At 42.4% G+C, this 17,050-nt stretch overlaps 3 protein-coding genes across 5 annotated transcripts; 2 read left to right on the forward strand and 1 right to left on the reverse strand.

The window, feature by feature from the left end:
- Nucleotides 1-847: 847 nt before the first annotated feature.
- RB195_006528 (uncharacterized protein) lies at nt 848-9,982 on the reverse strand (the record flags this gene model as incomplete). Of its 2 annotated transcripts, none has more annotated exons than XM_064179665.1 (11): nt 848-909; nt 1,022-1,147; nt 1,350-1,474; nt 2,617-2,713; nt 2,809-2,935; nt 3,003-3,122; nt 3,265-3,351; nt 7,044-7,135; nt 7,202-7,349; nt 7,429-7,572; nt 9,899-9,982. In XM_064179665.1, the coding sequence occupies 11 exons, from the start codon at nt 9,980-9,982 to the stop codon at nt 848-850; spliced, it is 1,212 nt and encodes a 403-aa protein (XP_064036603.1). The 2 variants fall into 2 exon arrangements, with proteins under 2 accessions (XP_064036603.1, XP_064036604.1); XM_064179666.1 differs by lacking the exon at nt 848-909 and adding an exon at nt 933-949.
- A 2,504-nt stretch (nt 9,983-12,486) lies between these two features.
- On the forward strand, nt 12,487-12,813 carry RB195_006529 (uncharacterized protein; the record flags this gene model as incomplete). 2 transcript variants are annotated; one of them, XM_064179667.1, is made up of 1 exon in its annotated part: nt 12,487-12,813. In XM_064179667.1, the coding sequence occupies one exon, from the start codon at nt 12,487-12,489 to the stop codon at nt 12,811-12,813; it is 327 nt and encodes a 108-aa protein (XP_064036605.1). The 2 variants fall into 2 exon arrangements, with proteins under 2 accessions (XP_064036605.1, XP_064036606.1); XM_064179668.1 differs by having other exon boundaries at nt 12,493-12,813.
- A 3,542-nt stretch (nt 12,814-16,355) lies between these two features.
- RB195_006530 (uncharacterized protein) lies at nt 16,356-16,679 on the forward strand (the record flags this gene model as incomplete). Its single annotated transcript, XM_064179669.1, has 1 exon — nt 16,356-16,679. The coding sequence occupies one exon, from the start codon at nt 16,356-16,358 to the stop codon at nt 16,677-16,679; it is 324 nt and encodes a 107-aa protein (XP_064036607.1).
- Between the last annotated feature and the right edge of the window lie 371 nt (nt 16,680-17,050).

The following is a 17,050-nucleotide window of genomic DNA, read 5'->3' on the forward strand; positions in this document are numbered from 1 at the left end:
CTACGTTGATCACTGAATGGTGATGAAATTAAATCAAATCAGTTTGAGTTCCTTGTTCCTGAAACGAGGCACTACGATCACTTCTAATGGGGACCATCTTAGACTACGCGTACACTACTCGATATCATCTCCAGCGTTGACCTGCAAGTTTTCACCAAAGTCGATTGAACTGTTGGTGGGGAAACACGGCCGCCTCAATAGCTCAACCTCGCGAATTGTCAGTGAGACTTTCAAGAAAATCACTTCCACAGTTTATTCGGTTATAATGTGATGGAACAGTTTTGACTACAGTAAGTCAATAAATCAGTTTCATCAACTTCGTGTTTGGCTGTGCAACAAAGATGTACGTCGGGCCACCACGTCCAGTTTCACTGGTCGAAAATAACTTTTCAGGGGAGTATCACTTCAAGCTCCAAGGAAGATTTGTTGGAAAGAAAAGGAAAACCACCACATTAACGACAAATTTTTTGCTCTTTTCATGACCGAAACAATACACTATGGAACCATCCTGAAAATTGCAGAATGTTCAACATTCCGCGCACTTCCGATTAAAACGGGCTACCGATTATTCTCCTAGCGCTCGAGAAATCAAATTCACATACACAAAGTACTATGGATAACTGATGATGTCGATAAGGTTCGTATCTAAACATACAACGAAATCTGTCCACCTCGCTGACAACCAATCAAAACATCGAAATATAAAATTTCTTCATTCACCAGGTTTGATAGCAAAAACATTGAAGATCATATTTCTCTATTCCACCTTTATACAGATTCAGAAGAAAAAAAAGTGTGCTGTTTCCTTTGCTACTTGTACTTGCAGATAACATACATTATCACGAGATCAGAATTCGCTCTTCATACTTCTCCCCTCCAACGTCAGCACACCACAGTCCTCTTTGACTTCTTAAATTAGCATTTTTACAAGTTCAACAAACTCCTGGATCTGAAACAACGTCAAATCTGTGTAGAGAGCACGACTAAAAGGGCAATCCTAAAAAACGAGGCATGAGATCACCATTCGAGTTATTTGTGTACGTATCGCTAAAAGCATCGTCATCATGCGCACTTCCATCCGGCCTCTGTGTGTGCGATTGTTCGGATGATCGAGGACGACCAAAAAAGAGCTCCATAGGGGTTCCACCTGCAAATCATTGTTAGACAAAGTGCGTTATTAGAATCGAAGTGAATAAGAGATAAAGAAAAATTGTACTATCCTCACAAATCAATTTTTCAACCTTTCCTAACCTTCAAAGCCACCAAAATTCTAAAAAGAATTCTTGCTCTTCACTAGATCCGTGGAAACTTTCTTAAGAGTATTTATACGAATTTTTCAAAAACTATACCTAATTCGTCTATCCATTCAGAATTGTGTACATATTTGATCTCATTAAGATGCTTGAACCAGTTCACCTTGCCATTCTCCATGAGCCATGCGTAAATCCTCTCACGAATCATTGACTCTTCTCTTCTGGAACACACTGCGGCTCATGTAACACTACATTTTTATAATTCTAAGCTCCATTAGCAGCAGTGAGCGTGTAAGAGGGTCCCGGAGGATTTTCGAGCATGCCCCGATTATGCCTCTGCAGAGCAATTGGCAATGGTGCGTATCCTAGAGATTTGCCTTCGTTGCCACCTAAATAGCTGATTCCGCTTACCTACCGCTAATCATACACTGTATCACCAGTTAAGATGTAATTCAAGAGCTATTTGAAGAATCAGACACATCCAAGGGGATTTTGTGATGTGAGGTGATCCCAAATTTGTAACTGTACCAGAATCAAGAGAAATCCTCTCTCAAATAAAATAAGAGAGAAAGGTGCAACCAATAGCTCCAAATTATGAAAATTTTCGTTAAAAACGAAACTTTTCAGCTTTCAAAAGTGAAGATTATCGTTATACTGTGAGTTGACTTTTTTATACCCTAATTTACTTCCGGATTGAGAGACCTTTGAATCTCTGACCTCTTGAGAGAAAAAGAGTTCATTTGGTAAAATTTCTAGACTGCATGAAGGTAAGATCTAGACAAAACTTGCTCTCGTTCTTTTATCAGAAAACCACACAAAATGTCATGTACCTACCATAGTGGGGTTGAAACGACATGAAGGACGGTGCAATTGCGTACGCGGCTTCTCTCGAGGCGGTGCGGTGGAGCGTAGCGGTTAGCAGCGTACTGGAACCCTTGGTGGCACCACCCATCGCTGCAGTTTGCGATAGTCCCACCTCGGTTCCAATTACTGCTGCCTCCTCCGCGCCGTTTCGAGTGGGGAACGCAGATGCACTGTGCTTCATTCCTTTTTGTCTATAACTACAATGCTCTTTGATTCAATCGCTAATTCCAACAATTCGAACCATTCTTCTTTACATATTTCATAATTGTGCAGTCAGTTCTTTGCGTCTCCATGACCAGGAAAGCATCTAAGATGATTGCTTGCATCTCCGTGGCATCGATCCGAGCATGACCTCGTCAAGGTACATTCGCATTTCCCCTGGGCACTGAACACGCAATGTCTTCGAAGCATTTGCGGAGCATCCACCGAGACCCTCTTTACCGTTACACTCAGTGAACGCGAGTGGAGCTTGAATTTCTTTCATAGAAAATACGGCTACCTTGGAGCGTAGGTTCCCTGTTTGTTCCGGTTTTCAGCATAGAAAATTACATCTGTTGTTGGAAATTTCTCAGAAAGCATGGCTTCCAGAACGGTCCCTTAAAAAATAACTTTGTCTAGTCTTAAATCAGTGCCTGGATTATAGGAACAGCTGTAAAAAATCCTAGGTATTCTTCAGAACGTTCTCATTCACCTCGATAGCAAGACTCCAATTTGACTGAGCTTGGTGGGCCAAATAAACAGAATAGGTTCATCAGTGCATCAGCAACTACTTCCGGTTGGTTCCCAATCATTGGACAAGCGTAGGAGTATTGCGAAGCCTTAAAAATGCAAAGTCCTTTAAGTCCCTTAAAAACTATGAATATTACTGGTGAAGAACTCCTTCACCTCATCCTTAGCATGGAACACGAAAGTGAAAGGAGGGTCTGGTCGTTTTGAGAAATCAACTACGTCGATGTCCACCGTCGTCCAAACATTCGAAGGTCCAGGTCTGCTGATAGCAGCAGCCTGAACATATCAGTATGCGGAATACTAGAGCCAAGTTGTGCCAATAAAATTTTATGCAGCAGTTATATTTCCTTGTTCTCCATTAGCAATGGTTTATGTTTCATATATTGACATAATATACATCAATCACGTCCAAACTTACCTGCTTCGTAGTATCGCCTAACTCCGAAATGAACCTGGCCAAATTCTCATTGGGTCCTATTCCACGATCGGCGCATTTAAAGTCATTCTAAATTGTTTGCACATTTCTCCAGAAACATTTAGCCAAAGAATACATCTAGAATTTCAACACCCTATGTAGCACAGCTCTCGCAATGTTTATTCAGGATTACATCCATAGTTTGAATCTTAGAAGAACCTCAACAATTCGAGTCTTCCGTGGTTGCTCCATCTCAAGGCGGGTGCGGGACTCCTCTTGGTCCAGATTTTAAAATTCTTCTCATTTTTCCATGCAAACAAAACAGACCACTTATTGCTTCTCACGTTGAGGTTCTCGAACATTATGAGGACGCGAAAGCGCAATAAGATGACACAAACTACAGAAAACATATGCGAGCACATTCAAAAAAAGAAAGGTCATTTATGTGAAAAATGGAGAGGGTAAGCTAAAACAGCTAAGCAAATGTTTATATAATATTGGGTTAATAACAGCACCAGCGAATGAATGTGGACAAAAGTTCCTCCCAAATTACTCAGCGCAGTGGTGTTTGGTGCACACAATAACATACAGCCGCCGTGCGTGTTCACCCCGACTGACGCCGTGCGTCTCCTGCAAAGGTATTGGTGCTCCGAGGCGTCCGAGTGTGAGCGCAATCAAACTGTGCCATCGGTCGGCATGTGATTCGCAGAAAAAAGACACTGATGTCATCCTTCAAAGGTGAATCTACGTTTTCCGATTCCACACATGTATTGCGATGACACACATGCCATTTATAGTCGAGTCAAAACAACATGAATGACGAGTGTAGTTGTGGTGCATTTGCGTACGCGCTCGAAACGGCGCGATGGAGGGAGCAGTTGGAACCGCAGAGGAATCATCGCAAACTGCAGCGATGGGTGGTGCCAGCGAGGCTTTCACCACGTTCCTAACTGCTACGTTCCACCGAAGCGCCCCAAGAGAAGCCGCGTACGCAAATGCGTATCTGCTTCACGTTCAAATCTGAAGCTATAAAGATAGAAGATGACCTAAGGTCTTATACATCTCCACATTACATCCTATCTTCAGATATGGACAAATGCTCACTCTGGGAGATCTACATAGTGCGTGCATCAAATTACCAGAGATGGATAGGTGGAAGTTGGAGAGAATTGCAGACTGTGTCGCGCTCACTCCCCGAAACAAATTTAACCGCTCGTACGACTATCTTTGCTTTTTGAGAACCACTACAATGTTGACACCTTCATTTACCGTTTTCTTTGATCCACGGAATCCAAAAGGATGCAACGACGATTAGGAAAGAAATGACTGCTGAAGATCTTGGAAAAATAAGACTTTCAGCAAAAGGCGCAAAGATGGAATAAATGACTTCTGTCTAATGAGCCGTATGCTGAACCACACTGGGATGTTTACAATGAAATCTTTATAAACAAATGGATAATTTTCTGGACAGACTACGTATGTACAAAGTTCTCCTTCAAACATCCCATCCTCCGATATCTAATCTCAGTGCTAAAGTCAAAAGGATAAAGTTTCTGGCGTCAATCAATCCGCTTGGGATGCGCCCCCACGTTCACTTCAATTCAGAAATCATTTGAGGTTTACGAACGTGTAACTGGCCTCTACAATGACTTGCGACGGCTAGCCGATGTGCCAAATCAGTGTTTTTATCCTCTCAGATAAGTCTGGTACCAATTTATCGACCCAGGAGATATGAAAGGCCTGGTGAGCACTGGGACGGATTCGAACCTCTGATCGATCGTGCAGAAGCGGAACCTCTAACCGCTGCACTACATCCGCCTCAATCTCAATATACCTTCACGATTTTTAATGCGTTCTAAAAGAGAGTTTTCGCGAATTGTGCCACCGTTCATAGATTTCTCAACAACCTGGCGCTCATATAAATGTAACTCGATCGAGACATAGCGCAGTCATATTCACAGGTATGAGAACACATAGGGTAGAATAAGAAAAGTGAGCTATAACAGTAAGCAGGGACGTGCAGAAGCGGAGGTGAGCACAGAAGTAGAGTCGACGCCAAACGTGCTCAACCGGGGTGACCGCGTTGTATCTGCCTCAATGCTTCTTATTCCACTTGACACACACACACACACATGCACTCTATTATCTTTTTTTTTGCTCCAGCGAAAAGCGCATTGTCCTCCTAATAAACATATTCGGCGCCGACTACGATATATAAGGGGAGAGATCGAAATATGGCAGCAGGTACTCGAAACTTATTCTGTTACCCTTCCAAGATTTCAAAGCCGGTTTCGACACTCCTAAATGAGACCGTAGATTTACACGTCTCAATCCGATAGTATTCAAAGAAAGTTGGTTCCACTAATTGAGGATATTAATCGAACAACAACCTCTGGTGCTCGATCACCACCCGGATGTATTTAAAGGTTCGGAGTGGAAATTTGAGTAAGATAAAGAGCTGTCGCCGAACCATTTATGTCCAACTTTGCCATCAACGACATCATGCGAAGAACAGTTGAGTTTCAACAGTTCTTCGCATGAAGTCACGTTGAGCTATTGACGTTGATGTGATATTAACGTCTGGTGGTACGCCGACGATGTAATATATTCGCCTCCGCAGTGCTAAGCTGAAACATGTCTATTTAATATCAAAATTACCTACAGCGTATGGTTTTCGACTCCGAACTGATAAATGTAAACAGATGTTGGTCTCTGCGAGACCCTCAGTAAGAATGAAGGTGAACGAACAGCCAAAGGTGAAAGAAAAGAACTTGCGGTTGAGTTCCTGTTATCTGGGCTGTATGCTGAAAAACAACGGCAATCACTAGAGACAATACTCAGCAACGGGACAAGCTCAGCTCGGCACTCAACTCCTTCACGGAGAGCCTGTGGTCCCTACCCACTCTTTATTCGCCTTACCACGATGTACGGATCAGAGACGTGGTCAGATCCGTCTACGGTGATGGAGAACCTCGACTGCACGGAAAGTAGACTGCTCACACGGACAGACAGATGGTTGGCTACTTCTGGCCAGTGAGATGCCATAATGAAGGACTTCATGCAGAAGTGGATGTGGTGTATCAGCTGATGACACGCATATCATGGAATCATGAAGCAAAACGAAAGACATGAACATTTTGCCCCTCTAGCACAGTCAGTGTAGAACTCGTAAAGAGACCACCAGACCGCTTCGTTCAAGTCGCCTTGAGAAAGCACCCAGATCAGACTGGAAAAGACCACCTGGATCTAAAACAAAGATCCGAGCAGGAGTGGTGAAACAAAGAATTTGACGTCGAAGAAGTTCAGGCGAGACGTAACGTTTCGCAGAGTATAGAACACCCACAGACGGTCAGATTCTATGCGAGCTCTACCGGACGATTGACAAGGATAGGCTCAAATGTACTCCAGGACGGCTCACCTTGGCGATGGTGCCGAGGAGGGGCGTTCGGCCGTTATATCTGTTCACAGTTCAAGTCAAGGTAAATTACTCAGATATCCAAAAGAGACACATCTGAGAATGTTCGAAAACAAGTTAGGTAATAACTCGAGAGTATGTGTACGATCGCATTATAAAATCCTCTCCTTTAACGCTAAAACAGGTTTTTTAGCCTAACCGTTAACGCGCTGTTTTGTTAACTGCCCTGCTTCCCGCTACGATAGTAAGAGAGGCAGATTCGCTCAGATTAGGCTAAAACGGAATTCTCATAACACGCACCTGCTTTCATCCTTATCTAACATACACGTGTACGGCGTCTTCTACTGGGCGCCGTCAGTTCACTCACCTGCTCAATTTCCAGATCGTTTTCAACTTCGAATTGGTCGTTTAAACCAGAGAGGAATGTCGTCATTGAGTCACTCAAAGAGAACGGCAAAGCTGAAAATTAATGGTTAGTCATGACTGAAAAGAAGAGAAGCAGCCCTAGGAACAACGAGAACCAACGATTGTCATCTCTGCCACTATTTGATCCACCAGCGGGTTTTCGCTTCTCAATTGGTTTTGCAAAGTCTTCAATTTGAGGTTTTGCTCTGCGCCTGAGGCGAGTATCGTCTGGATTACATGTGTGCACATTGAAATCGTCGATTCGTAACTAGAAGAGTCACAATGAATATTTGCTTAACAAAAAAGAAGAGACCGACAACGATCAGAAATAGTGTGAGTAGGGGGACCTTTTCGTCAGGGTTGTTCGGAATGCAAACGCTCATCTCGTACCGACATCCACTTGACCTCTGCACATGACAATAGTAGATGATCCTGACACAGTCCTTCATCAAGACACGTCGCTTCTGCGAGACAAGCCTTTCCGAAAGGAGCTGCAATAAGAACTAGAGTTTGTTTCAAGTGCTTCTACTAGAACGCGTAATTAGCTATCATTACTAACTATTGATTATCATAGCCTTGGCACAGTCAAATGTGATGTTCATTTTCTTTTTGTCTAGATACAGAAATGTCGTTTGACACAAAATTTTCTCGTATACAGAAGTAATTCTGGTAAATTCAGTTTCAAGACGGATGAGCGAAGCAATTATTAGATGGGTTTGACTCAATTCAGATACCGCTTCACTGACGATAAAATCGTTGATCTACATAACAAAGCTGAACTTGCGTTATTCTGACTCTTTCTTATCACCGCAATCTCCACCCTTCGTCAAAAAAAAGAAGATCGGCAGTACCTCACAATAAATGCCTCATGCCGTCCTGCACGATACCGATCCAAGGATTAAAACGAAAGGAAATAGCTTCATGTGCAAAATTTTGACTACTTTTTAAAATTATATGTTGCAGAGTAGCTTATTAATTGCATGTTTGCTCTACCGTAACAGCAGAGGCAAATTAATTTGTATATTCATTTTTCACAAATTTAGAAGACTTTCGCAATAATCGCACTCTGCACGGAAAACACTCCTCAATGAGAATTTTTATTTAAGAAATTTAGAAATGTGAACCTACACAGTCATCAAATATGTTCGCGGTGCAAAGAAGAAATTAGCCACACCAATTTTTAACGACCTACATAGTATTTTTTCTTGTTATTATTCCTTAACCTTCTTACATTAAAGCCGATGAAATTGCACTTTTTCAGCACCCTAACGTGGAATTTGCTGGCTGAAGTTCAATGTTGAAGAGTTTAGAGAAAAGGTCCAACATACATTGAGTACGGCGGCTAACCTAAGTAAAATTCAACCTTCATCGAAAAAAAGGAATTTATATACTATACTAGCTGAAGATAAAATATTAAAATTTGAAGTTCAAAGAGTGTATTTTGTTGCGGCGTTAGCATAAATCCGCTACCCTTAAAAGCAGAGATTTAGTTCATCCCAGAACAAAAGAAGAAATAATTTTGGCAGAACTGCAGCAGTTAAGATGTACGTTTAAGAGGAGCGAACCAGCATTCGTTATATGCGCGGCAATTTGGAGTAGCTGACTTTCATTACTTGCTGACCGTTTATGTTAATAATTTCCGTAGTAGTATTGGCTTTTTTTAATGACGTTGTTGAGGCCCAACTTAAAATTTCCAACAACACCGCCTGTGATTTGTACAAGTAGAGAAATTCTCATGAAACAGAGCAAATCTACGGTTCATGACTCTTAACAAGATTGGGAGGAAAGGTGCATAACTCAAGCGCTAAAATGGACTCTCAGTAAGTAGATTTTCGGAAAAATCGTAGCTCACTTGAAAGAAGAGCAGAAAAAAATATTTCAAAAGAGCAGATGTTCTGTCACTCATTGGCGAAGGTGAGTTTTATCAAAAGGATTTTCTAGAAGTAATTTATTTTGGACAAAATTCTTGGGAAAACGTTGACGCCGACTATATATCTGAGAATATGGTGAAAATAATTAAAAAGACGACAAAAATGCATTGTTCGAAGCTGTAACGGGTCGAAAACATGAAGTTATTAAAAATAGAGAGTCTCCAGGACATTTTCAAAATATCAAAGAATGTCTAAGCATGGCATCGACAGTGCAAGAAAACAAAAGAATAAGAGGAAAAAAGAATCGAAGCTTTTTATGAGGAAAAAGAGGCATAATTCTCTTATAAGGAGGCGTAATCTCGAATCATAGATTGATGAGATGCAAGTATTGTTGTCAAAGTTTGAAATAAAAGAAAAAAGGTTGTTAAAGTTCGAAATAAAAGAAAAAAGGTTTTTACAATGAAGTATGGATCAACAAGGACATGAAATTATGAAACCGAAAATCAAAGGAAGGCATAAGTTTGGATTTAGATGATACAGAGGAAGTAAGGAACGTGAAGAGGAATGCAAGAAATGTTCCTTAAAAACCCGGTGGCGATTTGTAAGTAACGAGATAAGTGGATCATGATTGTGATCAACTCAATACACGGTTGTCATATGATACTCCGACTTTACCGTATTCACATGTACTTATGTGAAGAGGGAGAAAAGCAGAAAAAAAACTTCCCAAGAGAGATAAGGATTTAGTAGCTGTTAACACAGATCAAAAACAATCGGGGGCCCAAACAATCAAACTAAAGCTTTCTAAGAGAAGTCTTCAATCTTTAAAACAGAATCGAAAGAGACAAACTTTATTTGTCAACACACAACCTCCCACAACTCGTTTCTTTTTGTCTTTCCTGTACATAAATACTGAAGCGGATAAAAAAAAACATGATAAACTTACTTCGACGGCTTCTTGGCGGGTGAAGAGCCCAAGATGATTCCATGCTTTCCTCGCCAGTCGCATCGGATTTGACTCGTCTATCATAGGATAGCCTCAACGTCTGAAACTCATGCTAACCTCCTGTTTATCTAGCAAGCTAATCGTTGTGACCTAAGGCGATTTAAAAGAAAATTCGACGTCATTGTTCATGAGTTTAGTGAGGATTACGACTACAGAAAGAAGAAAATGGTGGAGAAGATCAGACTACGGGGAGGATAACGGTACGAGGGCAGAGAAGAGAATGAATGGGGGCAATGGGGAAGGAATCAATGAGGGCCGGCCCGTTGGGGAGTGGGGGCTGGTACGAGAGTGTGCGGCACAGAAGGAGGCCGGAGGGAGAACAGCGTGGGACGAGGCATTGAGCTCCGAGATGAGCCGGCCCGTCGAAAGGCCCGTGATTGTCCCCTCCGTTCAGTGAGGTCACGACACACGTGCCAGCTGAACATATAGATGAGAACGGACTACGGGATTCTATGCATCCTAAAGTCAATGAACTACAGAATTAATACGTAGGAGAGGGTCCTGAGATGAATTTTAACCTAGAACACGGGTTCAGTTATTCAGAAACCCACAAGTAACCCGAAGAAATCTACGAAGATTTTGAAAACTAATTCTCAGTTTTTGAAAAAAAATGCAACGAATGATGAAAGTTCTTTTCATACATTTTGGTGTTACCAATACCGTTTGCGCTTAAGTAATGTGCTTTGATTCCTATTGCAAGTCGCCCTTAATTCCAAAATTGTGCTAGAAAACTGATTACTAATCCGTCCTAGTTTCTTTGAGCATCTCTCGAATACAAACTTTTCACGAGTATTGTCTCATATGAAAAAATGGTGACTACGTAGTGCATGAATTAAGCAAGAATGCAATTATATATCCTAGCATTTTTTCCGAGATGCAAAATCCGCTTTTCTTTTGGCTGCACGTCCAGAACAAGAAAATATTCAAAAACCTTTCAAGCCACAGTTGCATTGCTTCCTTCTCATAAGTCACAATCATGGAAGTGAAAGTTCGACTTTCCCTTAATTCTGGCCCAGTGGCCACCTGCCAGCGTCTTTTGTGAGGCAAATACCACGACTACCAAAACTATAGAAATATATCGCAAGAAGGTTGAAGCGAATAGCGCGAATTTTCGGGAGTTCCAGGAGAGAGAAACATAAAGCATAAACAAAGAGCGTTCATTCTACTGACGGGTACATCACAACTCGTTTACCCAAAGCACATTCTTATTTGCCAAAACTTCTGCTCTGGCTCATCTTCACGTGGTTTTTTTCACATGTAAATCCTCAGAAATACAAAACGCTTATTGATCTGTGGACCTTACCCATATTCTAGTTGGATCGTTTCTCTTTTCACGAAACACGAAAATTCACGAACAATCACAAGTTACGCGCATCCTCTTTACTAATAGATGTTTTGTGCACTGTATTATGTTTGGTCCGAGCCTGCGAAGCTTTGCAGAGAGGCGATAAAGGGTGACCTTAAAGAGAGAAGAGCAGAAGTGCTTGCTGAAGCTGCGGAGGAGTGGGGAAAAGCATCCCCTATGCCCGCCGAGACTTCGCCAGTCGCAAGACGAGGATGACTGCTCTCCGGAACCCGATGGAAGCAACCATCGAGAAGGGGAATGGAGAAAATCATCTACGATTTCTACTCTGATCTCTTCGACAGCCATGTCCACTTGCCTCCTCACCATCTAAGGGAAGACGGACGATGTCATTCCAGGGGTTCTCCCGTCCGAAATACGATATGCTATCATGTCGGTAAGAAATCGTACGGCATCCGGTCCCGACAGAATAAAATCAGAACACCTGAAGAACCTTCCGCCAATACTCATCAACACCCTGGCAAGGCTCTTTACACGTTACCTGTCGGAATGCAAGGTTCCTAAATAGTGGAAGACCAGCAAGACCGTGTTGTTGTATAAAGAGGGAGATCCACATGATATCGGCAACTATCGCCCAATCTGCTTACTGTCCGTCATCTACATGCTCTTTACAAGAGTGGTCCTTAATAGGATAGAAAAAGTCTTGGATGAAGGACAGCATTGCGAGCAAGCAGGGTTTCGAAAAGGATTCAGCACGATTGACCACATTCACACTGTTTCGGAACTCATTCAGGTATCACGAGAGTACAAGATGCCGCTGTGTCTCACCTTCATCGAGTTGAAGAAGGCCTTTGACTCAGTTGAGAAGCGGTCATGAAAGCCTTGGACAACCAAGGGGTCCCTACTCAGCACATAAAGGTACTTCGAGAATTGTACAGTAACTTCACGACAGGAATTTCGCCATTCTACAAGAATATCATCATTGACGCGAAGAAGGGGGTCTGACAGGGTGATACAATCTCACCCAAAATATTCAAAGCCACCCTCGAGAACGCAATGCGAAAGTTGGAATGGGACGATATGGGAGTGGAGGTTGATGGTCGACAGCTACACAATTTGCGCTTTGCTGACGACATCGTGCTGATAACACCTATCACCAGCCAAGCGGAACGAATGCTGCCCGAATTGTGGATGCATCGGTCTTCAGCTGAATCTGCAAAAGACGATGTTCATGCATGACGGATGGGTCTCGGATGCCCCATTCACGCTCAACGGAACGAACATATCCGAATGTACCAGCTACGTTTATCTGGGTCGGGAACTGAACATGATGAACGACCTGACCTCCGAGCTGGGCAGGAGGAGACGAGCGGCTTGGGGAGCGTACAAGAGCATCGAAGATGTAATGAAAAAGACTAGGAACACTCGGCTTCGTGCTCACCTCTTCAACACTACCGTACTTCTTGGTTTGACCTATGCTTCGGAAATCTGGGCATTTCGTAAGCAGGAACAAACGCGGCGAGAGTCACTGAACGCGCAATTGAGAAAGTGATGCTAGGAGTATCCCGTTTCAAGCAAGTGAGGGATGGGACTCGAAGTTCTCTCCTACGTCAGCGATCGAAAATTAGAGACGCTGCCGTGTTTGCCAAGGAAAGTAAAATAAGGCGGGTTGGAGACGTGATGCGCTTTAACGATAACTTTTGGACCAGAGCCGAGAGCGACTGGGTTCCCCGCGATATTAAGCGCACTACAAAAAGACCGCCGACCCAATGGTCAGATTTCTTCATGAAGTCCTTCAAAGAAAATTATGCTTTTCGTGTCCCACGCGAAAGGAGGAACCACTAGGCAACTCTGGCACGCACTTCGGGACAAGTGGAAGAATTACTGGCGCCCGCTCGACCAGTTCGAAGATCAATGGGAGTCAAGGTGATCAGAGTGATTATGTTTGGTAGGGCCGAAACCTGACGAAGATCACTGTGGACCAACTTTTTCACTGTTCTTGTCGTGATTTTGAAGACAGCATGCAACGGTATTGACGATATTGAGAGCTCTCCATGAAAAGAGAAGGTCGGAAAACAGATTACGATTATGAGCGTGTTCACGCTGAATTTGCTCCAAGTGTCTTAAAAAAACGGCGTAGAAACCGGCCTTCCTGCACGAATTTTTCCACGAGGCACCTTAAAACGCGCCATCCCGTGCACGCGCCGCAAGTCCGCAGTCTGCAAGCTAGCGGTCCATAATCAGTGAGATTCGCCTACGTCTTATTCAGATAAAACCAATGGATAGGCTGCTGAGGGCCGGTATAAACATAGCGAATAATAATTATAGGAATGAACTTTCGTAGTAGATTATGTACAGGATAGAGGCTTCCAATGCTGTTTTCCATGACGACTAGAAGTAAATGAGTGTGAACACGCTCATACTCGTAGTCTACAAAGAAGTAATATCCGTTTACATTCATCTCGACAAAAGCGGGAACGGGATATTATTTTATGTACATGTTTCCAATTACTGTCAGTGTGGCTACAATTCTAATAAAGACAGCGGACTAGTGCATCATCACTGTGAGGTTATGGCAACCGAGTGGTTTCCAAACCCATAGACAATGGTTTGCGTATTACTCATTATATAACGTCTTCTATGTTTGTTTCTCCTGAACAAAGAAAAGGGTAGCTAGCCGTTTCATCACTTTTCTGATCAGGTCGATCACGCAATGCAACACACAAACAACAACCACAAATCTAACGACTAAGGACAAACGGACCATTCTCTCCACTTTCGTTCATCATCTTGCTTACTATGTAAAAATTTCCGGAGCACATGAGTCTCCACTTAAAATAGAAACGAGTCAATACATCTTGAATATGTCTGAACCTGCAAACAACCATGCTTCTTGCCTTGAAAACACTTGGTTTCTTCGATCCTATCTACCGTACTGTGATGCTATGACTCATTGGTACAGAACCATTGCGACAACGGAAGCATAATACGCTGTTCGCGCAGCATTTGGTTTTCGTTACTCTAAGTTCTATCTATTGCGTTTATTTATAAATTAGCTGAACAACTATAGTTTGATGTATCGATCAGTCTACTCAATCTTCCGATCAAAATTCTGCTTTTAAGCAATCAGCACTCGCCAAAAAGGGGAACGGTCAAGAGGTACGATGTGCCGCCGCGTATCCAGGAGGCTAACGAGCGTCGTTAATTGCACCGCGCGTCTCCTGATACCGTCATAATCGCTGCAGTAGCCTGATTGCTCCTCTTGTGCTACGTCTCCCTGACGCACCGCCCACGCCACCCTCTCCACCCATTTCGCCGCGTTTGCTGCTCTTACGACGAGTTTTTTTTTCTGGCCGCGCCTGCAGCTCTTATGATGCGCTTTTAGAATGGAACGAAAAGGAAAGTATCTGGTATGAGATGTTGTTTGAAACTACGTAAAATATGCTTGTAAGTTAATACAAAAAGGAAAGAATGAGAGTTTTGTATAAGTGATACGCAATTTAGAAATGCGACTGAAAATGACATTATCCTGTCTTGACTTGTTAGGTGGAAACCATTCATCCATCTCTGGAAATACAAGAGATGTTTCAAAGAATGCCCCGCTGATCGGTGTAATGCTATGTTTTTTAAAACTTCTTTTCGCTTTCTGGGAATTTTTTGTTTTATCTAGCTGGGTAAAACTGGCATCCAACGACTAACGATGCGCGAATAATGCCTCGCAGACGTACGTTGTAGACATATCATCGAGGATATAAAGGTCTCTGTTTGCCACTAATACCTAGCCTGTCATATTGATTTGGTGCAGAGAATAGATAAAAATGAAACGATAAAACACTGTTGAAGGAGGTTTGAAGAACCATACAAAGTTTTATTGTATAAAAGCAAGTATTGAAATATTTGACATGTGCTCTTTATAAACATTGTGTCTATGTAAAATTTTGAAAAGGTAAAATGTAGAAAGGAGTTCAAAGAATGTATACAAAGTAATAAGCACATAAAGTTGCTGTACGTATAGCTGCTGCAGTTGAAAGTTGAACACGAATTCGTTCAATGGCATCATGACAAACACATACTTATGCACTGCGAGCTTATATAAAAGAGCTAGGGGGTCAAATGTGTGAAATTGTGAGAGGTGTGAAAATATATGCATGTTATTCTTTTCCCTGCAGCATTTTTTTAAGATAATATTTACTTATGTGAAGTTACATTGAATAGAACTATCTATTTCTTCTCTTTTATTTCCAATGATATGCGCTTAGTTCACTATATCCGTACATCAGAATTTGCTGCGTCAATTCGTTTTCACTTCCCTCCTTCAAAATTCGCAGTATCCACCGCTTTGTTGTGGCGCGAATATCACGCGCAGCGCTGATTTGAGAGCAATAGGTAGGCGGGGTGTAGGTGATCTCAGGCCGTCGTGGAGGATGTCTAGGTGGTGGAGCGGCAGCCGTAATTACGCGCAGGTGCGCAGTGCTGAAGGGAGGACAGCAGGGGTCAGCTGGTTTTCACGGGTACCTTTTGTCCCGCACCCGCCAAAAAGTGGGAAACGTTGAATATCCATCTTGTCGCAGATTTACTTCGCCGTATTCATGGAAGGAATCACTGAGCAAGCAACCTGACAAAGTGCAGACACAATTACCAAAAAACTACAAAAAGGGCGTGTTGAACCAATCTTTGGCTAGTTTAAAGGCATCATCCCACGAATCTGAGGTGTTACAGATTTCAGGTGGAGTATTCGTATACGGGGTCATTGATTATAGAGAGGGAGGAGAGAAATTCCGTCCATTTCTCCCTAAATCAGTGGAAACGGACGACACCGGAACATTTTTTCTTACGACGTCCTCGATCTCGATTACAGCGCGCCACCTTTGCGCCATTCTCCGCCTGCGATTCGTCCGAATGGGTTTTCGACGAATCGCAGGCAGGACTGCGTTGGGCGGAGCGCAAAAGTTGCAAATAAGCCATCATAAAAACTGACGTCATAAAAAAAACAGACTTACTTTATTGTTAACAGAGAAAACACGTCTAAACGGTGCTGTTTTACGTCTTAAGGCACGTGCACGCATTTTTTGTTTCATTTTAGGTGGATGAGGTATGAAAAAGGAGAACTTTAAAAAAGAATCGAAGAAAAAAGAAGAAACCGCAATAGCTTTGAGAAATCTAAACATCGTCGCCTTGTGTTCTCCACCAAGAATAATCCCAAGTGTATCTCCCAGAAAACCACCCGGTTTGCCAAAAATCCACAGTTCATTTGGAGCGGAGGTTCAAATAAAACCAAAGTCACCTGTGGTTCAAGATCTAATAAACAAGCTGAAAAAGATGTCTTGCGCAGAGACCGCTGAAGAGAAGTCCTCGACACAAAAGAAGGAGCAGAATGCTGACGAAACTCTCCCCACTGTTCCACAAGACTTACTTTAATATGACTCTGCAAGAGAAAACAACACTGATATTTTAGCTTTTCCTTTTGTAGTCAAGAAGTGTATTAAGCTTCCGCATCGTATTTCCCAATAAGCTTACAACATATGCAAATAATTTATGCAATTCAATTACAGTTAAAAATATCACATTGTTCAGGTTGTGAATATTCACTGCATGCACAGAAATTGTTATCTATAGCCTTCACAGCAATATTTTTTTCGAACTTCCTGAAGTAATTGTCACATATAGAACTCAAACCCTAGACGTTTTTTTGGCTTTCAAATAATTATAGATCCTTTAGAGAAATAGTAAGCGCCTGCTCACAGCATGTCATCTACACACCTCGTAACAGAAAAAATATACATGCGTAT

This window comes from Necator americanus, chromosome I (genome assembly GCF_031761385.1).
Source record: "Necator americanus strain Aroian chromosome I, whole genome shotgun sequence".
Classification (NCBI taxonomy): Eukaryota; Metazoa; Nematoda; class Chromadorea; order Rhabditida; family Ancylostomatidae; genus Necator; species Necator americanus.